The sequence below is a fragment of the Mesoplodon bidens genome, assembly GCF_964165515.1.
Source record: "Mesoplodon bidens genome assembly, chromosome: X".
Lineage (NCBI taxonomy): Eukaryota > Metazoa > Chordata > Mammalia > Artiodactyla > Ziphiidae > Mesoplodon > Mesoplodon bidens.
The window spans coordinates 52582506-52610115 of record NC_138163.1 but is presented as its reverse complement, the minus strand read 5'-3'; the positions used below and the strand labels follow the sequence as shown (position 1 = coordinate 52610115).

Genomic DNA, 27610 nt, shown 5'->3' with positions numbered 1-27610 from the left:
TCTCTAACCTGGAAGAGTGAGGAATGATGGGATCAGGTTAACGGTTGAGCAATCTTTATTGTAGCTCTGCTATCATTGGGGAAAATGTAGAGAGGACTTCCCAAGACTATACGGACCACTTTCTTCTCTCCACTTCCCCACAGTGCTCCCTATGCCCTTCCATCCTGTCATCGGAGAGGCAATTTACAGGAACAAGACGAAACCCCTGTTAACAAGGAGACAGAGCAAAAGCCTCCAGAGAGAAGAATGGAGAGAAACAGGCAGGATGAGACCTTGGGGAGCTGGTTCAAGATCAGAGTGAGTGTGCTGGCTAAATGGACCTAACATGTAGAAGAAGATGACAGAGAGAGTCATGTTGGGCGCATGTAGAGATGCTGGGACTTTTCTCTCGTGGCAGTGGAGCTGGTAATCTCTCTTGTTATTACTAGGAGTTAACGTCCTAGATCATGTGAGGGCAGGTTCAGAGAAGCAATATAAAGGGAGCAGACTGACTGCAGGGAGCATGGGAGACGCTGTCTAAAACAAAGGAGGAAACTACTGCCAAGGAGATGGAGCAACTCCACACCAGAAGACGCAGTTTGGCTCAAGCTGAGTGTGGGAGGAGGTTGAGTCTCTGGGATCCTCGTCAGAGGGGCAGGCCAGGTCTGCCTTAGGTAGGATCTCTTAGAACTTTATAAAAGTAAGTACGTGTGAAAGATATGAAGTCGATTATTTCAGGAAAAGTATTTAAATGGAAAGAAAGGATATATAGGAAGTCCGTGTCTGGTGTAAAAGTTAGCGATAACAGATATTGTCCTATCTTAAGAAATTACCTAAAGCCTGAAAAAAGGTCCTAAAGCAAGACACAACTGGGTCTTATCTTAACCTTGGATTCCATTGTATCACTTTTCTTTCCCCAATTATTTCTTTGCCTCCTAGGTTCCTTTCGGTATTAAATATGATGAGAAGTGGCTGCTGAATTTGATTCACAAGCAATGCAGTGTCCCCTTCACCCCTGTCGAAGTAAGAGAGGACATTGAGGCCGATGAGAGGAAACGGGGTAGATGGCAGGCCCAGATGAGAAATGGCTCTGGTCTCATATTATGCTTCTCTTGTCACTCTCCCTACAGTTTCACTATGAGAAAATGGAGGCCCAGTTCTTCGTTCAGAATGCCAACATTGCCTCCGCACTGAAGAATGTCAATGGCAAGATTTACAATGAGGCTAATGAAAGGGTGTGTGTCAAGGGCATGAGCAGGGCTAGCTGGGAGTAAGAGGCTAGAGCAGGGGTATGGTCTTGCTTGATCCCAGGGCTCAGATTTCCTGGAGCTTACCCAGCCCCTCTCATGTTCTCAACAGATATCTATCTTTGTTGATCCCTGTGATGCACCCCACTCTGTGCTGAAGGAGCTGAGGTCAGAAAAGGTGGAGCAGATAAAGGTAATGCAGACTCAACACAACCTGTGCACTCACAGCCAGACCCACCTATTGCCCCCGATCACCACCTCAGACTCAGAGCCCCTGAACCCCATTCCTAACTCAGCAGCTGCCCGTGAAGGAACGATATGATGCCTCCCAGCAATCTCGTGACATCCAGAGAGTCCGCTCCGACCCTGGTATGGCTACAGCAGCAATTGTAGAGCAGGTGAGAGCAGAGCGGTCTAGCTGGGAAGGACACTCAGGAATGGAAACTCGGGGAGGGGTTGGTGCTGGAGCTGTACCAGCCAGGAGCCTCTCAGCCCCCGATTCCCTCCTCCTGGCTTCCTGGAGACTTGATGACCCGTGATACTGGAATGGCGCAAAACCCTAGAAATGGCATGGCTGCCTCCCTGCAGATCCATCCAGGGAATATGCCCAAGATGAGGACCTTAGACCCAATGTTGGGGCTGGTGGTGATGGTGGGAGAGATTAGGTAGAAGAGGCAGATTGGTCTCAGGTATCCCCTGCTGGGGTCCTCACTCTAACTCTTTCCTCATCATAGCTTTTGGCCTTGGACCTGAGCGATAAGAAACCCTACCAGCTGCACAGCCTGTCCAACACTATGCCGAATGCTTCCAGCACCAAGAACTGGAACCTGTCCAACACTGAGGTGAGGTGTGGTACCCAGATCCGTCTTTGAAGGGAAGGTGGGAAGGCTCATGTGATGGTGACAGAGGAAGGGAAATGGATTTGTAGGAAAAGGAAGGGACTATGGGTGCACGGCCATCCTGGCTCTGTTTCTCTGGCCCATGTGGTTCCTCCTCATAATCACAGGTGAAGTCTGCAGGGGAGATGGACAAGGGTGAGCGGCTGGAGCCAGAAGGGATGTGTGCAGAGAGAAACCCCCTGTGCACCACCTTCCCTGATAAGTCAACCAACATAAGGTCAGATGTATCCTCTGTTACCCGCTGGCAGCCTGAGCTACTCCCGAAAGTGCCCGTTTGCAAGGGGCAGCTGATGTGGACCTCAGGGAGGACTATAGACCCTGTGCTCTCCTCTCTGCATCACAAAGTGGACAGAGTTTCAACCACAATCCATATGGGCCCCCAGCCCAACATGTGCATATTTTACATTCTTACCTGCTGTGTCTGAGCCATTCTGGGGCAGGTGAAGAGCTGCAAAAGGGGTGCCATTTCACATTTCCTCTCTCTTCTTCCCTGAACCCCACCATGGGAGAGCTTCTTTCCCTTCCCTTTGTTTTCTCTCTCTCCCTTGTCTCTAGGCCCGTATGTCTCTGTCATCTCACCCCTCGTACCTTCACTCCCTTTCTGTCTTCGTCCCGCTTCATCTCCCTCCCTGAGCCCCACCTCACTCACCTCCCTGCCCCAGCATCCTGGGCCACCCATGTGGGGAGTCCAGGTCTTGGTCCAGGTCTTGGCAGAGTGCAGTACCCTAAGTGAGGTGGCAGAGCCTCGGGCACACACCCCAATCCCTCTTCTCCCCACAGCCTTCAGCCGGGCCCTGGAGGAAGGAAGGGAGGGGAAGGAAGCCCTGCAGCATGAGTTTGAGATGCTGGTCATGGTGGCACTGGAGAAGGGAGTCCGCGCATTCTGCGGGGAGCTACCCAGGGGAAGGAGAGGATGGGAGGGAGGGAGGCGGGGAGGGAGGCAGGGCATGCTCTCCCTCTGTGCCAGTCGATGGGGGACGTGTTCAGGGCCCTGGAAGGCTGGGACACTGGGGTGTGGGTGTACTTGCTCCCATGAGGAAGAGGGTCACCTCCACAGTTTCGCTGACTTTTCTGTTTTGTCTTGATTTTGGCAGCTCCATCCTGGAATTGTTCCCCAAGTTACTAACCTTGGTAAGTGTATTCCTTGTTCACAGACTCCTCTAACTGGCACTGACAGCACCCACAAACTACTCTGCACCCCATTAGGTCTTGCCACAGTTACAGTTTTGAAACTGACCCTTAAATGTCCTGGGCGGAGGGGGATGGTACAGCCCCTGTGGGAACCTGACAGAGGCTCTGGATCTTCTTCAGCCATGTTCTTCACAGGCTTTGGGGAACCCACGGTGATGATCCAAACTGTAGTCCTGCCCATGGAATTTCCAGGGCCCTTTCACCCCTGACCTCTGACCCTCACCGTCTCTTGGGCCCATCCTTTTCCCTGATCATCCAACACCACCTCCTGGTCTGCACTGCTGACATCCTCTTCTCTTCCCCAGGATGGCCAGGAGACATCCCCACTGGCTAAGTGTGGTATTGAAGCCTGCAAGCGCTTACCAACCTGCAAGGTGAGGACGGAGGATCAAGCCGGGTTTTAAGTGGTGCCTGAGAAGGGGGTGTCAGCCCTGGTCCTGAGGACTGTTTTGATTCCAGGGAAGCTACTTTGGATCTGATGAGCTGAAGAGCCTAGTCCTGCAATTCCTGAAGCAGTAAGTACCTCTTGGAAGCTGAGCAAGGGGAGGAGGGCTATGAGAGGTGAGGCCACCTAAGCACAGGTCTGCTCAGGGGAGTTTTCAAGTCTCATTTGAGGTCCAGACCACAGAGATAGACTGTCTTCACTGCCCTCCCTTAGGTACTACTTAATCCATGACTACGGAGACCGACAGGTTCTCGCAGGGGCTTATCACGAGGAGGCCTGCTTCTCCCTGACCATTCCCTTCCACCCCGAGGACCCAGCCCCGTGAGTATCACAGCACAGGCTCTGCTCCTAGGCCGTGTGGCTCCCCAGCAGACACAGGCCAGCTCCTGCAAATACGCACCACCCACTGTTGCTCTTTGTCTCCTAGAAGCAGCTTGTGCGAGTACTTCAAGGACAGCAGGAATATGAAGAAGCTCAAGGACCCCCGTGAGTGTGCGATGGGAAGACTGGGTGGGAAAGGGCGGTGAAGGGGTCAATCATAGGGCCCAGGGTGTGGCAGCCCCTGACCTTCGCTCGCTTGCCCTCCCCTCACAGACCTGCGGGTTCAGCTGCTGAAGCACACAAAACGTGTCATTGTGCACACCCTCTGTGGGTTGCCCAAGACTCAGCATGACTTCAGCTCCTTCGTGGTGGACATTTGGTTCCAGATGGTGAGCGCCTGCTTCCTCCCTCGGGCGGGCCCAGGAAGCCATGGGTGGGTAGGAGGTGGGGGTGGTGACTGGGCACCTGGGCTCTTCCCTTTCAGGAAACGATGCTCTGCTTCTCCATCAGCGGGGTGTTCGAGGATGGTAAGTGTGTGTAGACCCCCACCCCTGATGTCTCCTTGCTGCCTCCCCCTGGCCAGGCTCACTCCCAGAACCACCTAGCTTCCCTGACCCCCTCTCCTCCCTTCCCCTCCCCTCCCCCACTCTGTTCTCCAGCCCTCAGGCTTCCCACAGACAACCCAGGTCTGAGCTGTGTCCATGTTTGTCTGCCCTGCACACCCTGGGCGTTGGGGACATAGGCTGTGGAGTTTGGTGCCTCTCATCCCAGATCCTTACTGTGAGAACTTGGGCCGCTATTGAACCTCTCAGTTTCCTCATTTGCACAATGGCATAGAAGTATCCACCTCTTGGGCGGCTGTGAAGAATGCATCCCGTGAACTTGTGTAGTGGTTGTCAGTGGCCATGTCACTGGGCGCAGACTGCTCCTATAGCTGCCATCCCCATTCGCGACACCCTGGCCCCTGTTAACAACTGCCCTCTTAGCATGAGTGTCCAGTCACTCCCTGACTGGGGACCACCGTGTGAGCATGTACAGCACGTGCGGCTCTCAGGGGTACTGTTGTTTGTTTGCTGTTGAAGTGGAAGGAAGTTCTCAGGGCTGTGTGCGTGCCTTCACCCGGACCTTCATCGCTACCCCTGCCAGCTACTGCAGGTGAGAGCCCTGTCGTGGGTGGGAATACCCATCCTCACCTGGGCTCAGGAGCGTGGGAATGTGGTGGCACAGACCTTAGGTTTACTCGGTATTGTGGAAAGCCAGCAGTGAGATCCCAGGAGCAGTCTAGCCTAGTGGTTAAGAAGAGTATGGGCTCTGGAATTGGCCTATGCATTCACTCCTTCCCCAACACTCACTCGCTGTGTCCTTGGTCAAGTCATATGACCTCTGTGTGGCTCAGTGTCTTCTTCTGAGAATGGGGATCAGAGTGTCCAGCCCTTGGGCTGTGGTAAAGGGTAAATGCGAAATTGCCCGTGGGTTGGGGATAAACCTATAAATCGAGTGAAGGTGGTAGACAGCCTCTCCAAAGGTGGGCTCTGTGGGGAGGGGCAGAGGTACCAGTCAAGGAACCTGGGAGACAGACACAGGAGGGACGTGGAAGGAATCTGGTTGCTGAGTGCCACTGGGAGCAGAGTCAGTATTGCGGGTGAGGGTGTCCATCCATCAGTTGTCTGGGGGTCTATTTTTCCTTCAGTCTGTGCATCATGAATGACGAGCTGTTTGTGAGGGATGCCAACCCCAGTGAGACCCAGCGGTGTTCTGCATCCCAGTGCCTACACCCACCTCCAGCTCCATGTATACCATCTCCCAGCTGCAGCAGGACATCATACAGGCATCCTCCACCCCATCTGAGATGAACCTCTAGTGGTCTCAGAAGTGAATGCTGAGTTTGCATGGGGATAGGAGGGAGCTGGGATGAGTAGAGGAGGGATTAATGGGAATTTTCAGGTCATTATTTTAAATCTATTTTTTCTTACAAATGTTTACTTGTGAAAAAGTCCCTAATTTCACACTAATACATTTCCATGTACTATAAAATATAGGTTTCCTATCTTATATACTGTTTTGAAACTTCTTTTATTATTAGTACCAGCATAGTTTCTTCTCAGTATATGTGAAGCTACATTACTCTTTCTAAGATCAATATATCAAACAATTGAATTCCTGGAAGCCATAAGCTACTATTGATAGCCATTTACCTTTTCACCTCTTTTTCAGCATTACATGCAATGGCATCTGCTCATTCTGGTACATACATGTTGGTAAACTTGAAGGCTTGCTCTTGTAGCATAGATTTAGCAGTGAAGTTGTGTGGTCAAGTGTCTCCAGTTTGGTCCTAAGGGAGGTCATCTATCCTCCCCCACTACAGGTGCTTTCAGTACAATGACTAGACTATACCAGAACTAAACATTTCTTTACTCATCAAAAAGTGAATTCTGAGAATTCAGAGATAAGACGAAATAGACCTCTAGGGTTTCAGGAAGGTGAAGGCGGACAGAAGTCAGGTGCCCTGGGGTTGACACTCACGGCTGCTGGCTCTGCTGACATCCCAATTCTTTCTCTTTACTTTCTTCAGTCCAAGGGCAAAATTCCAGATGAGACCCTCATCCACTGACCTGGGATCTTGAGAACAAAACTCTGCAAATGAGCCTTTAGATGTCATTTTCATCCTCATCATATTTGTTACCTCTCTTCTCTTAACTGAAGCCATATCCATGACTTAGCTTGCAGTCCAGCTAATCACAAAGCCAAAGTTTACCATGTAGGCCTGCCCGTTGCTCTATATTTTTCCCACGCATGATCCTTGTTTATCTTTATATTAAAGAGTAACATTGCACATTATATGTTGTGTGTCTTGGATTGCTTTTCCCCTGACCGAACCAAGAGTTAGTGGGGCCAGGACCAAAAGGTCCCATCTCCCGCATCATCCCTGGAAGTCTCTAGCATTTATATCTGACCTACACAGTGCTTGAAAATTATACAGTAACAACTCCATTCCTGGACTACCCTAAAATCCAAGCTTTGCCTCCTGATAACCTTCTCTCCACCACTTCAGTACTCACAAGTTGTGACCGTTCTGATGTTCACTTCTATAAACAAATATAATGGATTTAGCAAGTAAAGTACCATATTTACTGCAATAATTATGGGTTTCTTAATCATTTAACAGGTCTAAAGCTTTGTTAACATTTTTATTAGGTTCTTAGGCTCTGTACCTAAGACTGTATTCCCCACAAATCCTGTGTTGTTTTTTTAACTTTTTAAATTTGAAATAATTATAGATTTACCAAAAGTTGCAAAAAAATGTGTAGAGAGGTCATGTATACCCATCACTCACCTTCTCCTAATGATAACACCTTGTATTACTTTAGTACAGTATCGAAACTAAGAAATGGACATTCGTACAATCCACTGAGTTTACCACAATTTTGCCATTTTACATGCACTCATTTATGTGTTAGAACACTTGTGTATAATACTTATATATATAATTCCATGCACTTTTACCAGCTGTGTAAGTGTTCTAACTATCACCACAAACAAGATAAAAAACTGTTTCATCACCACACGTTTCCCTCATGTTAGCCTTTATAGCCACACCCACGTTCTTCCTGATCCCACATTCCTGAACTCTGTCAAAGAGTAGTATAATTTCCTAGATGTCATAGAAATGGAATCCTATAGTACATTACCTGTAGGAATGGATTTCTTTCACTCAGCATAACTCTCCTGAGATCCATCCAAGTTGTAAGGTGTGTCTATCGTCTGTTCCTTTTTATTGCTGAATAGGATTCCATGGTGTGAATGTACCACAGTTTGTTTAGCCATTCCCCCATTGAAAGCCATCGGGGCTATTTCCCCTTTTTAACTATTGTGAGTAAAACTGTGATGAACTTCATGTAAAGGTTGTTGTGTAAACATAAATTTTCATTTCTCTGGGTAAATTGCCCAGAGTGCAACTGCTGTACCATATGGTAATTGCATGTTTGGAAAAACCTGCCAAATTGTTTTCCAGACGGCCTGTACCATTTTGCATTCCCTTTGGCAATGTATGAGTGACTCAGTTTATCCAGTGTCACCTGCATTTGGTTTTGTCACTTTTTTTCAGCCATTTGGATAGGTGGGTTTAACATTTCATTGTGCTTTTAATTTGCATTTGCATGACGGCTAAAGATGTTGAATAGCTTTTCCTAAGCCTATTTGCCCTCTGTTCAAGTCTTTCATCGATTTTATAATTGGATTAAGAGGCAAGAAGTTACCTCTAGAGAGCTGCCCTGGCTCTGGCTAACAGGCAGAGTAAGAGAATGTGAGGCCCCTCGAGACTCACTTTTCTTGACAGGGAGGGCAGAAGTGGGGCTGAAGCTATTAAATGTTCCTCAAATTAGGACTGAACTTGGATATGGAACAGGATTAAGAGGTGGGGGCATCTCTGGGTCCATCTGTGGAGATCTGGATAGGGCGGAAAAAGAAGGGGGATATGGGGGAGAGGAAGAACAGTGGAAGGAGGGAGATACGGCGGGATGCCTTCTAAATGATGCTGGATTCATCACTCTCAGCCTGCTCAATGGAGTGAACAAAACTAGTCTCCTAGACATGTGGTTTTCAACTCTGGATATCCATTAGGATCCCCTCTAATGCTCAGATTCAACCAACTGAATCCGAGCCTCTAGGGATAAGCCCAGTCATCAGTATCTTCAAGGTTCACCTCAGTTGATTCTAATGAGCTGTCAAAATTGAAAACCTTATCTGATGGTGTATTAGTTTGCTATGGCTGCCATAACAAGATACCACAGGCTGAGTAGCTTAAACAACACAAATTTATTTCTCACATTTTAAAGGATGGAAGCCCAAGATCCAGGTGTCCACAGGTTTGGTTTCTTCTGAGACTCTCTCCTTGGCTTGAAAATGGCCTCCTTCTTAGTCCTTCTTCACATGGTTGTCCCTCTGTGCATACACAACCTGGTATCTCTTTATGTGTCCTAAACTCCTCTTATAAGGAAACTAATCATATTGGATTAGTGTCTACACTAACGGGCTCACTTTAATTTAATCACCTCTTTAAAGACCCTATCTTCAAACACAGTCACATTCTGAGGTACTGGTGGTTAAAACTTCAACATATGAATTTGAGTAGGACACAGTTCAGTCCACAACAGATGGTATGAGAAATACCTTGGTCTGAGAAATTCGTCTCCCTTTTAGCTACCTTCCTGGAACTACTATACAACACTTCTGCCATCACCTCATTAGGTAGGAGTTGGTCATGTGACCATGCTTGCCTGCAAAGCAGGCTATAAATATGTTCTTTTACTGGAAACATTACTGTACCAAATAAATGTGGGATTCTTTTATTAAGAAAGAAGGAGAATTGGTATAGAACACATGCTACACTTTCATACCCAAGGCAGCTAGAAGCACTACCTCAATTATCATGTCCTTTCTACCCAGTTTTCCAACCACAGATTTCATGGGTTCAAACCAAACTTCTGCTTCAGAGACACCTGAGGTCCCTCTCCCATCCGCCCAAATCCCATGTCCCAGACCATGCCTGAGTCCTCACAACTTAGCGTGCTTAATCTACGTCATTCACTCACTCATTCATTCATTCAACCAATATTTATTGGTTACCAATGATATGTGAAGCACTGTAATAGGCACTGAAGATAAATCAGAGAACCTGACAGACAGGGTCATGGTTCTCATGGAGCTCACATTCTACAGGGGTTGATTCACTCAAGATTTAAAAGCCATTAAGAAAATAATATGGGAAAATGTGACAGAGAATGACTAGGGTGGGGAAGGCAAGGAAGGATTTTCTGAAGGCGTAACTTAGATTTAATATTCAAATAACAAGAAGTACACAGTCAGCAGAGGGAAGATATCAGAGCTGAGCCCTCGAGGCAGAGGGAAGAGCAAGACGAACGGCCCTAAGATATGGGCAAGCTTGGCAGTTTTAGGGAACAGCTTGTATGCCAGTGTGCATTGGGAGGACAGCGTTAGAAAATGAGGTGAGAATGGTAGGAGGGGCCCAATAACAGAAGGTCCTGTGGGCCATGGTAAGGACTCTGGCTTTTGATCTTATTATGATGGAGCCATTGGGTGCTTTCTGAAAGGAAGGGAAATTATTATTATAATCTACTTTATTAAAGCTCATTCTAAATGTTCCTTGGAGGACAGACTGAACTAGAGCAACTGTAAGATCAAGAGACAAGATTAGGAGGCTACGACACACATGAGAGTGAGAGGTTACAGTCTCGTAGACCACAGTCGTACCAATGGAAGGGGTGAGATGGGGTTTGAAATGATATGTATCTTGGAAGTACTGAACTTGTTGATGAAGTCCACGTTTGTGGTAAGGGATAGAGAGGAAGTAAGTGTGTCTCTTGCAATGTGGATTTTGGCAGCTGGGTTAGGGCGGTTTTCTTCGATGGGTAAATGAACGGAGGACCAGCTGCGGTGCAATGCCAGGAAACTGACAGTTCTGTTTTGACCATGTCGTTTGTGGAGCCTATGAAAAATCTAGGTGGGGAGCATGTGGTTGGATGTATAAGTCAGGAGATCCTGAGAATATTTTTGGTTGTGGCAAAAAAAAAAAAAAGAAAAACGCAAAACAAAACAAAAAAACAAGCATGCAAGCTAACAAATGAAAAACCCAACTGTACAGTTCAATCTGAAAATACAGGTTGATTTCACATATGAGCATGACGCAGGTCTAGATTCTGGAAGGGATACAACGACATATTAAAAACCAACTTCACTGAGCTATAATTTATGTTCAACATAATGCATCCATCTTTTTTTTTTTTTTTCTCTGCTGCGCGGCTTGTGGGATCTTAGTTCCCAAACCGGGGATTGAACCTGGGCCCAATGCAGTGAGAGTGCCGAGTCGTAACCACTGGACTTAGCTATAAGGCTAAGGCTCTGGCCTGCCAGGGGCTACTAAGTGTCAGAGAAGAAAGATGTATGTCTGGAATATAACTATCATTCATCCACCTATTCATTCATTCATGCACCTAGCGCATGTCAAGCTCTGTGCTAAGAAGGGAAGATAGGACCATGAAAAAATTCAGACAATGTCTCTCTCTTCCTGAAGTTTAGGAGTCGAAATAGAGAACTGCAAGTGGCTCTGGTTGCTAAATAGTAAGGGAGGTATTTGGTGAGATAATTGGGCCCCCAAAATGTCTAACCCCAGTGTACAGATGCAACTCTTCCCCTTCTGCATGTCTCATGGACAATGCTGTGGCATGACCTAGAATATAGAGCTGTTAGAATAGAATGAGCCTGAACATGCTGTGCATAAATGGCTGAGGAAACAGCTTTCCAAACCTTCCACCCAGCAAACAGCCCTGATGATGTGCAGAAGTAGATCTCAATTTCATTTAATTCTCACAGTTGGAGTTGTATGACTAATTATTTTGTCTCTGTGTCTAATTAATAAGCTGAGGTTAAGAAGGGTCAAGTATCTTGGAAGAAAACAGCAGATCTACTGATAATAGGAAAGTGTTAGATTTTAAGCTGTGAGCTCTTAACTAGTGTGGATGACTAGTTCCCATCCTTTAGGTCCAGGCTGAGGTAGTAGCAATGCAAGTTTCCCAGTCAAAGGCCTGGGATTCATTGGCCATTAGAGAATTGTAGGAACTGGAGAAGCTACAGGAAAATGAAAGCCTAACATGCCATCCTCCTGCCTGCTCCGCATCATTGCTCCTGCCTCTGCTGTCTTGTTTTCTATGGTAACATCATCTTAACATTAGGTTTTGTTATTGACTGAAGTGTGTTCTTCCAAAATTCATATCCTGAAGCCCTAATTACCAGTGCCTCAGAACGTGACTGGATTTGGAGATAGGGCCTTTAAAAGGGGATTAAATTAATTTAAGGCTGTTAGGGGATACCTTAATCCCATCTGACTGGTGTGCTTATAAGAAGAGGAGTTTAGGACACACAGAGAGACAGCAGAAGTGTGTATACACAGAGGGACAACCACGTGAAAAAGAAGCAAGAAGATGGCCATCTTCAAGCCAAGGAGAGAGGCCTTAGATGAAATCACCCTGCTCACACCTTGATCTTGTACTTCCAGCCTCCAGAACTGTGAGAAACAAATTTCTGTTGTTAAGCCACTTATCTGTGGTATTTTTGTTGTGGCAGTCTGAACAGTCTAATACAGACATTATGAACGTGTTTCAGTAGGTCATGCAGCAGGTAGAGCAGACTGTCAGAGAGGATGAAAATAAAGTGATGGTAAAAAATACCAATGATCAGTAAAACTGAAAGGAACGTGGTTAATTTGTATTACTATCAGGCAAAATAGACATCAAGCAATTGCAACAAAGAAGGCTGCTATCAAACCATAAAAGAAAATGTATTAAGATTATAAATTCTGAACTTACATTCACCTAATAACATATCTTCAAAACAATATAGCAGTAAGTAACAAAGTTACAAGTAACAGAAAGTAAAATCCACTTTTGTGTATACCATAAAGAAATATACTTGCTTATATAACTGAGAGCCCAGAGGTAGAGGAGACTTTAGGTTAGTTGATCCAGTGGCTCAAAGATATAAAGACTCAGGCCCAATCTTGAACCAATGACTGTGGCTAGGGTCATAGGATTATTGCGTGAGATCTAGAGTAACTCTGGTCTCACCCTTGGAACTAGCAGTCAAATTCCCCCCAAACATGTGACTGTATGAGGGAGGAAATGCACTAATGAAAATCTGAGACCAGTTAGGAAGATGAGGAATGTATATTGCATAGGTAAACAAAAATGTCACCTTCAGGCACCATTTGAAAGCACAATTATCAATATGAGCATAATACCCACAGTACTCAAACTCAAATGGTTTTCAACTACTATGTCTTTCCAGGTAACAAATACTTCTATTCAGGAAATACCTACATTGAATTAGTGAATGGGTAGTTACAAAGCACTAGAGCTCTCACCCCTGCAGTAAATTTAGGAAGAACCACAAAGGCATCCATGGTAGCGTACTTGAATCTCATTTTCTTTCGCAAAGTTTTGGCAAAGCTTTTTCTTTACTATCGTACTTTGATATTACTGTGTCAGGATAGTTTGACTACAAGGGAATGGATTCTTCATAGTTACAATTTTATCAAGTATTACCATTCTGTAAACATACAACACAGAGTTCATAAAGATATGAAAGATGAGAAGCAAGAAAATTGTCAACATTTATGATCAGCAACAATTTTCTTTAAAGAGCACCACTAAATTTCAATATGGAATACCTTTAAAAGCTTCAAGCTTTTAGAAGAAATTCAGTCTCATGCAAATGTAATAAAATTAAAGAACATCTTCTGTTAATGTACATATTTGTAAATATGTTAAAAGGAATATTCCTCTGGGAACACTAGCCCAAGAAACACCACAGCCCTGCCCCCTGGCATACCAGGACCCGTCCCATATACCAACAGGCTGGCACCAGCTCTGGGACACATTGGGCCCCTCAACTAACTGCTCCTGGATCTGGCCCCACTCACCAGTGGGATGACGCCAGCTTTGGGACACCCCAGACCCCATACTCAGCCATGTCAGGAACTGGCCCCACACACCAGCAAACCGACACTAGCTTCAGGACTCCAAGGCCCTGCAGCCAGAGACACAGGAACCTGGCTCTGCCCACCAGCGAGCCAGCACTAGCTCCAGGACTCCCTGGGCCACAGCCGCCACCACCAGCAGGCCAATACCAGTTCCAAGACAGCTTGGACCCCTCAGCCAGCTGCCTTGGATCCAGCCCCACTCAACAGTGGCCCAACACCAGGTTCTGGACACCCCCATACCCGGCAGCCAGCCATGAGGAACTGACCCTGCCCACCAGCAGGCTGACACTAGATACAGGACTTCTAACCCCAACACCACCTTCTGCAGAGCCTAGCACCACCCACCAGTGGGCCAGTGCTAAACCCGGGACTTCCTGGGGCACTGCAGCCAGCAGCCTCATGACCCAGCCTCACTCACCAGTGGCCACAAGCCTCTGCACAAGGCAGGGCCTGACAGCCCACTGGACCAGGGGCCAGCCACACCTACCACACCATCCACAGTAGTGTGCCGGTCACAGCAGAAGGATACACGCAGCCCTAACAGGGACACCCTTAGAGCATATAGCTCTGCTGACCAGAGGGGAGAGCTCGGCTGGGACACACAGGACGTCTCCTACAAAAAGCCACTTCTGTACAGTGGGGAAATGGAACCAACCTAGAGATACAGAGAAACAAAATAGAAAATTGGACAAAATGACTCAACAGAGGAATCTATTCCAAACAAAGGAACACAATAAAACCCCAGAAGAAGAACCAAGTGAAGTGCAGATAAGAGATCTACCTGATAAAGAGTTCAGGGTAATGATCATAAAGATGTTCAAAGAACTCAGGAGAAGATTGGATGAACAGAGTGAGAAGTTTTTAACAACGATTTCGAAAATATGAAGAAGAACCACACAGAGAAGAATACAATAACTGAAATGAAAAATACACTACACGGAATCAACAGTAAATGAAATGATGCAGAGGAATGGACGAGCAAGCTGGAAGATGGTGTAGAAGAAATAACTGAAGCAGAATAGAAGAAAGAAAAAAGAGAAAAAGAAATAGGGCAGTTTAAGAGACCTCTGGGACAACAGCAAGTGTACTAACATTTGCATTATAGGGGTCTGAGAAGGAGAAGAGAAAGAGAAAGAGAATGGGGCAGAGAACATATGTGAAGACACGATAGCTGAAAACATCCCTAACCTGGGAAAGGAAAGAGATATCCAGGTTTAGTAAGCACAGAGAGTCCCAAACAGGGTCAAGCCAAAGGAGACCACACCAAGACACACTGGAGTTAGAATGGCAAAAATTAAAGATAAAGAGAGAATATTAAAAGCAGCGAGGGAAAAGCAACAAATACCATACAGGGGAACTCCCATAAGGCTATCAGGGCAACTGGAATGAATCCAGCTGGATCACGGTGTATGATCCTGTTTAATGTAGCGTTGGATTCGGTTTGCTAATATGTGGTTGAGGATTTTTGCATCTATATTCTTCACAGACATTGGCCTGTAATTATCTTTCTTGGTAGTGTCTTTGTCTGCTTTTGGTATCAGGGTGATGGTGGCTTCATAGAATGAATTTGGGACTGTTCCCTCCTCTTCAACCTTTTGGGAGAGTTTGAGAAGTATAGGTATAAGTTATATGTATGTTTGGAGAATTCACTGGTGAAGCTGTCTGGTACTGGACTTTTGTTTGCAGGGAGGTTTTTTTGTTTTGTTTTAATTACAGATTCTATTTCACTTCTAGTGATTGGTCTGTTCAAATTATCTGTTTCTTCTTGACTCAAATTTGGCAGGCTGTTTATTTCTAGGAACTTGTCCATTTCTTCTTGGTTGTCTAATTTGTTGGCATACAACTGTTCATAGTATTCTCTTATGTGTTTTGGGTTTTGTGGGTTTATTTTTTTTTGGATTTTTGTGGTATTAGTTCTTGCTTCTGTTTCATTTTTTATTTTGCTTATTTGGGCCCTTTCTCTTTTCTTCTTGGTGAGCCTGGCTAGAAGTTTGTCAATTTTGTTTGTCTTTTCAAAAATCTAGCCCTTGGTTTTATTGATCTTTTCTATTTTTATCTCTATTTTAATTCTTGCCCTCTGATCTTTCCCAAAGAACTGACTTTGGGAATTTTTTGGTTCTTCTTCTTTGAATTCTTTTTCTCTTTTTGTTTATTTGAGATTTTTCTTGTTCCTTGAGGAAGGCCTGAATCACTATGTACTTCCCTCTGAGAACTGCTTTTGCTGCATCACATAGAGTTTGGAAGGTTGTGTTTTCATTGTCATTTGTCTTGAGGTATTTCCTGATTTCTTCTTTGATTTCATCATTGACCCACTGGTTTTTTGGTAGCATGTTGTTCAGCCTCCATGTATTCGTTCTTTTCCCACTTTTCTTTCTGTGGTTGATTTCTAGTTTTATAATATTGTGGGAATCAATGATGCTTGAAGTCATTTTACCCTCTTAAATGTGTTGAGGTTTGTTTTCTGTCCTAGTATGTGGCCTCTCCTACAGAACGTGCCTTGCACGCTTGAAAAGAATGTGTATTCTGTTTATTTGGGGGATGTAGTGTCCTGTAGATATAAATTAAGTCCAAGTGGTCTATTGTATCATTTAGGGCCTCTGTTGCCATATTGATTTTCTGTCTGGAAGATGTGTCCATTGACGTCAGTGAGGTGTTAAAGTCTCCTAGTATTAGAGTATCCCTGTTAATTTCTCCCTTTATGTCTGTAACTATTTTCTTTATATATTTAGGTGCTCCTATATTGGGTGTATATATGCTAACAAGTGTAATATCCTCTTCTTTATTGATCCCTTTATCGTTATATAATGTCCTTCTTTGTCTTTATGGACTTTAAGTCTATTTTGTCTGATATGTGTATTGCTAACCCCACCTTCTTGTTGTTTCCATTTGCATGAAATAGCTTTCCATCTCCTCACTTTCAATCTGTCTGTGTCTTGTGCCCTGAAGTGAGTCTCTTATAGGCAGCATATTGTAGGTTCTTGGGGTTTTTTTTTAATCCATTCAGCCACTCTGTCTTTTGATGGGACCATTTAGTCCACTGATATTTAAAGTAATTATTGATAAGTATGAACTTACTGCCATTTTAAACCTTGTTTTCCATTTGACTTTGTAGTTCTCTATATCTTTCACTTTTGCCATTTTAATTATGCTATGTCTTGCTGTCACTCTATTTGGGTTCTTCTTGGGTGGGACCCTCTGTGCTTCCTGTATCTGGATATCGGTTTTCTTCTTTAGGTTTGGGAAGTTTTCAGCCATAATTTCTTCAAGTACATTTTCTATCCCCTTGCCTCTCTTCTCTTCTTCTGGTACCCCTATTATGAATATGATTGTGTACATTATGCATATGATTATTTATATTACACATGCTGTATATTATCCTATAGATGTCATATGTTTTCTTCATTTTTAAAATTTATCTTTCTGTCTGCTGTTCTGATGTGGTGATTTCCATTATTCTATCTTCCAGATCACTTATTTATTCTTCTGCTTTGGTTAGTCTGCTATTTATTGCTTTTACTTTGCTTTTTATCTCAGCAATTGAATTGTCTAGTTTTGATTGATTTCTCTTTATAGTTTCTACTTCTTTGTTGCAGTGATCTGCATTTCTATCAATAATCTTCCTTAATTTCTTTAGCCTTTTTCTTACCTCCTTTCTGAATCTGGGGTCTAGTAGACTGGTGAGGTCTCTTTCATTATTTGTCCCTTCAGGAGATTTCTCTTGTTCTTTTCATTGGGATGGGTTCCTCTGTTTTTCATTCTACTTAACTTTCTTCGTTTCTGAATTTAGGACAGGCATGAATCTACTGTGTTCCTGAAGGGGGTTTTTTAGGTTGGAGGATCCCGGTGTAGACGGCATGAGTTCAATATTTAAGGTGCAAGGGCTGGTTATGGTGTGGTGCTTGCCACGTATTTCCTTAAAGTGGGCTGGCCCTTGTTCCCTTGATACGGGGTGTGTTTGAATTTGTATTGACCAGAGCCTGCATTGCTTGTTGGCTCGGGCCTCCTCTTTGCTCTATGTCTGTCACAGCCCTGTTGGGGCTGGGGTCTGCTTCCCAGCTGTTGGAGTAGAAGCACTAAGGTCAGGTTCAGTCACGTTCCACTGCCCCTGAGCACAAGCCCTGATGCAAAGGAGGTGACCACTGAAGGTAATGAGGCCCGTGTGGTCACCACAAACCTATGTGCCTCCAGTGCAGGCATCCATGGTTCTGCCCAGAAGTAGCCCAAGGTTGCATCCCTTTCTCTGTTGTGTTCACCCCAGACCTAGTGCTGGGATGTGGTGTGGAGTAGGCTGGTGCTGGGGGCCGTGGCCCTGTGGCTACAGGAATTGAGGTGGTTGTGCCGCTGCCTGGAACCTGGGCTGCCTCTGTGTCAGACCTCTCCCAGGACCTGTCAGCTCCAGATCTGGCTCCTAGCTATGGTGTAGAGTGAGCGGGGCCAGTGTGCTCCCACCGTGAAATGAACGGCTGCATACTCCTGCCCAGAGCCCGTCCAACCGAGATGCAGTGCCCAGCTGCTGTGCCTTTCGTGGTGCCATCTGGTGCATGTGCTGTCAAAGTCTACCATGGCCAGACCTGACCCCACTGTGTGCACACTGACAATGGGCACTGTGGCAGGACCTGCCCCCACTATGTGCGGGCTGACAATGGGATCCTTGGTTTTGCCCAGATCATATCCCAGGTCCTCCGGGCTGTCTCCACACATCCAGATCAAGTCCTCTCCCTGGACCTGTCTACCTAAGATTCAATGCTCAGTTGCTGTGTACATCTGTGGCCCCACCACCTTGTGTGTGCTTTGGATTGGGAAGTGCAGCAAGGCAGCAGCTGCTAGTGCCAGTCTCTCTCTGCCCTGATTGTTAGCAAGCCAGCATGCATGCATTCCTTGTGAGTAGAATTTAGGCTTTTCCAGCCCCTCCATCTATCCCAGTGGCTTTTCCAGCAGGCAAAGGGGCTCCCCGGGGCAATGGTCTGCCAATGTGTACCTTTCCTCCTTTACAGATCTCCCCCAGGGGGGCCAGGACCATCCTCATGTCTTTAAAATTTTTTTCTGTCCTTCCTGGATATGTAGAGATATTCCTTGCAGCTTTGGTTGTGTAGGAGATCTTCTGCCAGTTTCCAGTTGATTTTCTGTGAGAACTGCCTCACATGTAGGGGTATTTTTAATATGTTTGTGGGGAGAGGTGAGCTCCACATACTTCTACTCCACCATCTTGATCCCCCTCCCTATTTGGGAAACTTTGAATTGCATCAATGTGTCCCATATAAAAACAGAAACACTAGACTAAATTAGAGTTTTAGAATCCAGTGATAGTTAACCATTGCAAGTGCCTCTCAGTTTTTAGAGAGCACAGGATATGCCAGGTTTTTCCAGATTTTCTGGGGAAAAAAAGATAGAGCATCATGTACATTTTAGATTATCTTTGGACCCAAATGGGCTACATGAAGTAAATAATTAAAACATCATCTGCTGATGTTACGGAAATACAGAATTCATTGATATAACTTAGTCTTCAAAGCCTGCTTTTATTCTAAAGAAAACTGACAAATGTCACTCCTTTACATCATATGGGAACATATCCACCAGCAGTAGATGGCAGTGTGATATCATAACAAGAAAACAATGTGGCTGTTTACGTAAAAACCCATCTCACAATACTTTCAAAGACTATAGTTAGAATTATTTGGGGGGTGTGGCAAAAAAACTAGTTACAATGAGTGGATAACCAGAGGCACGCTAGGACCACTTCAATTCTCCCTAATAATTTTTAAAGCCTTGAAACACACTTATTTAATTTTTAAATGGTCTTCACGTGGATGGGATTTTCAAACTGTGCCAGAGAATCATACCATCACAAATGACATAGTTTATGAGCAAAAAGCATGTAAGGAATCCCTGCCTTCTCACCCCTTTCCATCCTTTGCCCTCAAAAGAAGTTTTCATTTTTCTGTAATTTTCTGTTTCCACCCTGTGGTAGTCCCCAGGAATGAGCTCATCACCTACAGCTGTGAAAATTTACACTGTGCTGGGGGAAGGGAGCACACTGAGTACTCTGACAGGGAGCATTATCTACAATTCATTCTCTTCTTTCCCATTGCTTGACACTGACAGTAAAGTCACTTCTAGTTAATTAACGAGCTTCTTAAAGGAACAAAGAAAAACATGTTTCGATTACCATTTCTATAAAGGTACAGCAATATCTGATAAGTTCTCTTGGATAATGGTACCAGATTAAGTCAATTTTCCCTTCTGAAAGTAAATTCACATAGGACCTCTACTTGAGTTGTACATATTTGTGTTTGAACCAAAAGCATTTGAGTATTTGTGTTTAATTTAGCAGCATCACAAATGTCTGCTATTCTCCTTTCCCATTTCTCTGTGTTAAACAAAGCCACTAGCACTGACCTCCAAAACGTCCACCCCAAAACAGAAATATAAAAGAAGTAAAAGTTGTTCCCAGTAAACCTTGCCCAACAGCATTCAAGAAGAATAGCTTATCAGCCTGCCTCACCTAAACAGACACAGCACCTGATACATGCAGTGCCTAAGCTGCCTAGCTCACATAAGCTGTGTTCATATAGGGGTTTATCCAAAGCCTTAGCGTCCCTTCCCCAATGTATGTAAGGAAGATCTGACAGGCACCCACTGGTGTAACTAAATATATTTTTTAATCCTAAAATAGCTCCTGGTAATCATCGCAGGGCAAGAATAAATGATACGACCATTAGTTCTGACAGGAGAATATCTGACCCTTCCCAAGAAAAGTTATAATTAGAACTCCAGGGTTTGCCTTTTGGTGAAAGAAGTTGACCTCAATCACCTTTAGTGGATTTGTCCATCACAGAAGCTACAGTTGGGACAGACATCAGGTCTTGATGGCGGATTCCATCCAGTGATTGTATACAGATGCTTCCTAAATCCATCTTGAGTTTTCATAACAGGCTTTATTGTAAACACGTGGCTCCATTTTCATTCCATGCATTTACATGTGTCCCATAAATAATTTACCAAAATTATCTAAGTAACACCAATGTGCCCTAACAGAGTCACTCCCAAAAATCACTACTTCATTCAATAGGCTTAGAACTACAAACAGTCTGTTATCCTTGGTAGTATATTCAAATTTAACCATGGTGCAAAATTTGGTCTGTTGTATTTTCTTCAGGTTATTTATGTAGCCATGCCACGTTGCAGGGTGCCAGCAAAATAATACCACTGCTTGTATAGCATTAAGTTTGCCTAAGCCAGCAAACGGGAAAGATCACATCAAACCTCTTTTGGATATACACACAGATCTTCAGTTTTCCACACAAATCAGCAAAAGAGGTGTTTGTAAAACTGCAATTAAAAAAAACCCGAAAACTCTATTGTATATTCTCCTTTCCCTTTCTCTGTCCTTTCTAGGAAGATGCAAACAAAATATAAGTGCAGTGATATCTAATTCAGATTCTGCTCACATTTAACTTTTGGAATTCCGTAAAGAGGCATAAAGTCTGCAATATTTCTCTTTGGAGAAAAAGAGCCATAAAGTCTGCAATATTTATCTTTAGAGTGTTTAAAAATAAAAGAAGGAAATGTTTTCAACTAATGTCTAGCATTTTATACCACCTTTTATATACACATGTACTTCACTTATTAAGGATAAGTTTATATTTATACCTTAAAATGAATCCGAGGGCCTTAACTGGCTTCAGCTTTGATTAGTTCTAATTACTGGTAGTACTGGAAATTATTTAAATGGCACTTTAAAGAGGTCCTCTATGATCTCAACTTTTCAGTAACTGCGGATGGATTTCCAGTTCGTCAGAATAAGGAAGACTGATTTATTCTTAATTTTCTTTGGAGACTCTTGTGGGTGATCCAAACACAAAGTCTGGAGCCAGGGTGCCTGGGAGTAAATCCTGGTTTGGCACCTATAGGTTCAGTTACCTCTTAGGCAAGTGACTTAACACATCTGTGCTTCCACTTTCTCATCTGTGAAAACTCGAATAATAATCATAGTACCTAGTTTATAGAATTGCCACTATTAAAGGAGTTGACGTTTTAAAGTGCCTGACACATAGTAATCATTATATACATATTTTTTTCAAATTAACAGCTAAAATTCACTTACTGAGTTTGCTTTAATTTCTCTTAGACTTGCATGAAATTACGGCAACAGAGCTTACCTGTACCCACCGCTTAGGTTTTTGAAGTAGTCCCTAAAATATGGCAATGGTTATGGATTTAGGGAGGACCTAGTCCATTGCTATGTGTTAATTTATGTGTTAAATTTCACGTGTTATTAGGAAAAATAATTAACACAGGAAAGAAGCACACTAGCACATTAAAAAGGGGTTGGGGCAGGTGAAGCCAGCTTGTGTTCTGAGGAAGATCATCCGGAGGCACCACCATCAACGGGAAGCCCAGGAATGTGGGCAATCTCAGATCTCCAGCTCTCGTGAAGAGAACGGGCTCCTGAAACACACAGCCGGGAGAACCCTACTGTCACTATGCTACACTCAGGAGGCTGACGCAGCTTTTGAGCACCGTGGGCTCCTATGGCTATGTTCACGCGGATGCGGCCATCAAGTGGCAGGCCCAGACAGTTATGTGGAAGGCCCAGACCTACTGGCCATGTCAGCACCATGAGCCCTTAAACCCTGAGCTCGTGTAGTCTCTCTGGACCTATTGCCACTATGATCATGTGGTAGATCCAGCTTTTCAAGTCGCTAGAGCATGGCAGACTCCTAAACCCTGCCCATCATGTGGATTCATCCTGTCATGTGGCCCTCAGGAGCTAGTGGCATGTGGAAGCCTCAGCCCTCCAAGTCACAAAGGTGACCTGCTTCTGAGAGTTGTATGGATGCTGTGGTCGATCACATATCCCCCTTGGTCACACATCAGGCTCAGTGATCTCTAATCTCCTGAAGATTGCTGGCTACCAGAATCTTCAGATCCCTGAGTCAACATGGATGTGGCCGCTACCATCACATGGCAGGCAAAGCGCCTGCCGTCATGTAAACACCGCACCTACACTTCGGCAGGTGTTCGTGCATATTCTTCGGTCATGGGACATGCTGTGATCTTCTGAGGCTCAGTTCTCTCGGTCACAGTTCACAACTGAGGGCTCCTGAATCCTGATGTCACACGCATCCTTCTACTCTGTGGCCTCCGCCAGCCAAGCCCCTTGGAAGTCAGGTAGGGCCCCACAGCGGCGCGTTACGTTACGTAGATCCCGCAGTCACGTTATGCTGTAAGGTCGCGATCGAGGGGGGGCGCCCTTTCAGCGTGCAGGAGAGCCTGCCGAATGGTGGGTAGCTCGGCTTAGCCTTCTGAGGAGTCAGACAGAGAGGTGAAGAAGACCTGTAGAATTAAGGTACTTGTCCTGGCTGAGGGGGAACTTTGATAAGGCTCTGGCTCCAATGCCAAGCTTTCCACCGACGTTCATATTCTGCCACGGTAGGCGGTGGGCGGTTGTCGGGTAGGAGGGTCGCCTGCAGGTACTAGAGGTTCACTCAGAATTGGCGGGACAGCGGGCTGCAGGCGTTCATGGGCTGCTCTCTGCAGCTAGGCTCGGGAAACTGGGTGGACCCCTCCCTTCCCCCTTCCTTCCCAACCCCCACATTAAAGCCCTACTCTTGCTTATCTCTGTTTCGTATCCGTATTCACTACCTGCCATGTGATGGCGTCCTCTGCGCTCCTCTGACCACGTTTGTTATTAAGAACAGCAGAGAATTCCTAGATGCCAGTTCCTATCGATGATTTCAAATCTGATCTGAATTTCTGTCTCTTAATTTGTTCTGTGGAGAGAGGCAAGGAGAGAGACTTTTTTTAATTTGATAGTTTTTCAGTAAAAGTGTGAAAGTAGCCAGCACGTTAAGGTTCAGAATTTGTTTTCAGTATTTGCTTTGCCGATTAGTAGTTTTTCAAAGTGTGTGTGGGGTGGGATGCCATAATCTTTTTCTGCTTGGACTCTCTAAACGGCTTAAATTAGTCCATCCAGACACTGTTGACTTCTGATTTTCCTCCTGATTTTCTAACCATTCCTTGTTACATTCCTTGAAGACTCTCCCCTTTCATTCAGGTGGGAAAAAACAGTGAATTTATTTAAGAAAACCACATTAAGTAAAATTATAGATGATACATTTCATAAAAATCACGTAGATGGTACTTAATGAGTAAAATGCAGCAAGTAAAATAAGGTGTTCACATTTGTGAGGGATTTAAATATTGTTTGAGAGAAGGTTAAAGGGGTGATATATTTTTTAAATTATATAATAGCCATTTCTTTCCTCTCATTTCAGCACTTTCTGGTTTGTTCTATAAGACACTATGAGAGACAGCAACAACAAAAATGTTTTTATCCATTGAAGAAATATGGGACATACAAAAATGAAGGTAAAAAGGATTTCTGTATTGTATTGTCATATTTTTTAGATTATATGCCACTTGAATCTCAAAGAGAAGGGTAGTGTCTTAGGTTGTTCAGGCTGCTGTAGTAGAACACCATAGACCGGGTGGCTTATAAATTACAAAAATTTATTTTTCACGGTTCTGGAGTCTGTGAAGTCCAAAATCAAGGCACCAGCAGCTTCAGTGTCTGGTGAGAGCCTGCTTCCTGGTTCCTAAAGGCCTGTCTTCACGCTGTATCCTCACATGGCAGAAAGGGCAAGGGAGCTCTCTGGGTCCTCTTTTATAAAGGCACTAATCCCATACATCACGGCACCTCCCTCATGACCTAATCACCTACCAAAGACTCGACCTGCAAATACTGTTGCCTTGGAGCCTAGGTTGGTACATAAACATTCAGTCTGTAGCAGGTAGTTTCCTCAAGCTATATGGGAATGGAACATTTTCCCACAGTCCACTGGAAGTACTAGTGTTCCTCAGAAAACATTTTGGGAAAGCCTGTTCAAACTAAATCTCTTCTGCCGCATTAATACCTTGTACCTTTGTTTACTAAGTAGAATGTATGCTTACTAATAATTACAATCTGTTCTTCTCATTGAGAAACTACTTATTGCTAACTCATTTTATCCTATGTCATTAGTAATTCTCTCTTTTGCTTAATCTTTCCACTTTTTCATTCTTTACATATAACCTCAATTTATGTTTCTGATATCATGATGGCAAGAAATAAGTGCATAAGTGCTAGTCATTAGGAAGTCTTAAAAATAAAATAAAATGCCCCACTCTTGAAAAGATGATACAACTTACCGTAATGATGAGTGGATGAAATAGCTCTCATTTTATACCAATTTTCCACACTTTTTCAAAACTAGTTTGTTATTATTATTTAATCATTATAGCTGCCATTTTTTGACTTCCTGTTATACATCAAGGACTGTGGAAACCTTGTCATACCAGTTTTCTCATTTAATCCTCAGAAAAATCCTGAGAGGATGTTATTTTAATTTACAGATAATATACAAGAATCAAGATAGGCTAGATTATGCTGTGGTAATAGACAGCCCCCGTATCTCAGGGGCTTATTCCTCACTTCGACTACATGTCCATGGCAGGTGCATGCCCCTCACAGGATGGTGGACTTTGGGGGTCTGAGCCATTCTTACTGGAATGACTTGGAGACCCAAACTGACAGAGCAGCCATCATCTAGGAAATTGTCAGTCCCTGTGCCTGAGGAGAAGAGGACCCTGCAAGGTCTCAATCCAACAACCATATGTTCTGGCCCAGAAATAGCACATGTCACTCACAACCCATTAGCCAGAACCCGTCACATACACAGCCCTGCCCAAACCAAGGAGGTGAAGAAGTACAGCTCTTCCAGGTCCCCGGAACAGGGACAAATGGAAACACATGGCAAACAGCACTACCGCATGATGGAATTGAGGCTCAGAGAGGTAAAATACTCGCCTAAAATCACATACGCAGTAAGGGACAGCGCACATTCTGGATATATGATTTCAAAGTCCGTGTTCTTTCTGTTCCTAATCCTTTCTATATTGTATGCTGTCCTCTTCAGTGAAGTTCATATGTACTTATCATAGAAGTTTCTTTGCTTCAATGCTGCAGTTCCATCTCCCTTAATCATCTGATATTCCAACAATGATTTAGTTAAGCCCCCCTCATCAGTAAGCCACAGGTCTTTTCCAAGTAATGAAATGTACTGGATATTTAGATATCCATGCTATTCGAGGACAGCAATTATAAAAGAAAACGTGATGGTAGATGAAAAGACTGTGGATTTGTCACATACCTGATAAAAATCATCTCATACATTTCCATATTGGCAAGAAAAAAATAATAAAAATAAGAGCAAAAATTAATGAAATTGATAACAGACATGGAAGAGTTGAATAAAAATGCTAGATGTTAGTGCTTTGAAAATATAAAAAATAAGGAAACCTTTGGCAATATGAGTCAAGAGCATCAGAAGGCACAGATAAGCCACTTTTGAAGAAGGTGTCTTGCTTGTATTTACGGTAAAGATTTAAAAGGTAATATTATGAAAAAGATATGCTGATCATTTGAAAATTAATACTAAATGGGTAAGTTTTAGAAAAAAGAACATTATATTGGGGAAACAAAATATTCAGCTTATTCTTGACATTGCATGCATGAGAAGGCAAAATTACTGGTCAATCTTAATTAGTTATAAAAATGCAAAAACTACAAATAAGATAAAGGCAAACTTAATCCAGCAATGGCTAAAACAGATAATACAGCAGGGCAAAGTTGTGTTTATACCAAACTTGCAATGTTGGTTTAACATTAGGAGATTCATAATGTAGTTCAACACATTAATAGTATAAAGGAGCAAGAAAAGGATGATTGTCACAAAGATTCCAGAAAAACATGCGTGCAATAAAATTCAACAACCAATCAAGTTTAAACAACAACAAAAATAACTCTTAGCTAATTGGGAATAGAAAGATATTTCTTGAAAATGATAATGTGTGCTTTAAGAAATCTATAACAAACACTGTACGTAATAATGAGACATTAAAATCATTCCATTCTAAATCAGAAGAGGCAAAGATGATTCATATAATCACTTCTGTTCAACATCTTACTGAGTCTCCTAGGCATTGCAGTAAGCCAAATTACATATATACATTAATTAATACATGTGCAAAAGTGAAAAGGAACAAAACTGTGAGTATAATTGTCTTCATATAAAACTCAAGAGGATCTATGGAAAATTATAATAATAGTGATTAACCAGTTTACTGGATGAAAGACTAATATACACAAAATAATTGCACAAAATAGAAAATAATATTTTCAAAGTGAATATACCATTTATGATAGCAAAAAAATTAGTCCTGTGGAATATACCTCAAGTTGGCTCAGCTGGCAAGTATTCCAACACTCATAAACACTCTTACATGTTTTCTTGTACTGTAGAGAACTGGAAAGCTAAAAACAAGAATGGAGACCTACATTAGTATGTGTGTGTTTGTGTGTGTGTGTGTGTGTGTGTTTCCCAGACCCCCTTTTGTCTGGGGTCCCAAAGAAGACCTCTGTGTATCAAGCCTATGCACCATAGTGAATCTTGGAGGTAGAACTGAGTAATGTGGGAGCCACAAGCAGGATCAGCTACATATGATGGGAGAGATCTCTGATTTTTATGGGCAGCCACAGCAGAGTGCCTGGAATTCAGTCTCTGTCATTCATGTTGGTTAGCTCATAGGCAGCAGGGGTGTTTCAGCTATACCAGTCCCACGGCATGAGGGGGCTTCCCCTGGCTGTGCAGCATCCAAGCCCACTTTTCTGGCCCTCACAGAATTTTTGTAAGCTGTGTGATATGTTTTATTAAAGATGTCTTATTTTTATAAAATAACCAGAATGAATATCTGGCATAAGGAAGTGGGGACTTTGATTAATAGAGTACTTGATACCAAAATTGTTTGCAAGCAAAGGGCCCTGAAGGAAGTGGGGATCGGGGATAGGTTATCCAGTCTAGGTGGATCTGAAGATAGTAAGGACCCAGTTGGTAATAGAGGATGAATCATAGTGTTCCATGGCACACAATGG

At 43.8% G+C, this 27610-nt stretch overlaps 1 protein-coding gene across 1 annotated transcript in view; it reads left to right on the top strand.

The window, feature by feature from the left end:
• The window catches only part of LOC308608823 (nuclear RNA export factor 3-like), a gene marked incomplete at both ends in the record, with an annotated part of 32916 nt that extends 18777 nt beyond the window's left edge, over positions 1-14139 (top strand). The window contains 15 exons of the mRNA XM_081222155.1: positions 144-297; positions 919-1002; positions 1110-1214; positions 1339-1419; positions 1961-2068; positions 2233-2342; positions 3220-3256; positions 3622-3690; positions 3776-3831; positions 3975-4082; positions 4189-4247; positions 4356-4471; positions 4567-4609; positions 5017-5138; positions 13510-14139. Coding sequence (XP_081078281.1) covers positions 144-297; positions 919-1002; positions 1110-1214; positions 1339-1419; positions 1961-2068; positions 2233-2342; positions 3220-3256; positions 3622-3690; positions 3776-3831; positions 3975-4082; positions 4189-4247; positions 4356-4471; positions 4567-4609; positions 5017-5138; positions 13510-14139 — 1882 coding nt within the window. The remainder of the gene's footprint in view (positions 1-143; positions 298-918; positions 1003-1109; positions 1215-1338; positions 1420-1960; positions 2069-2232; positions 2343-3219; positions 3257-3621; positions 3691-3775; positions 3832-3974; positions 4083-4188; positions 4248-4355; positions 4472-4566; positions 4610-5016; positions 5139-13509) is intronic.
• Positions 14140-27610: the final 13471 nt, after the last annotated feature.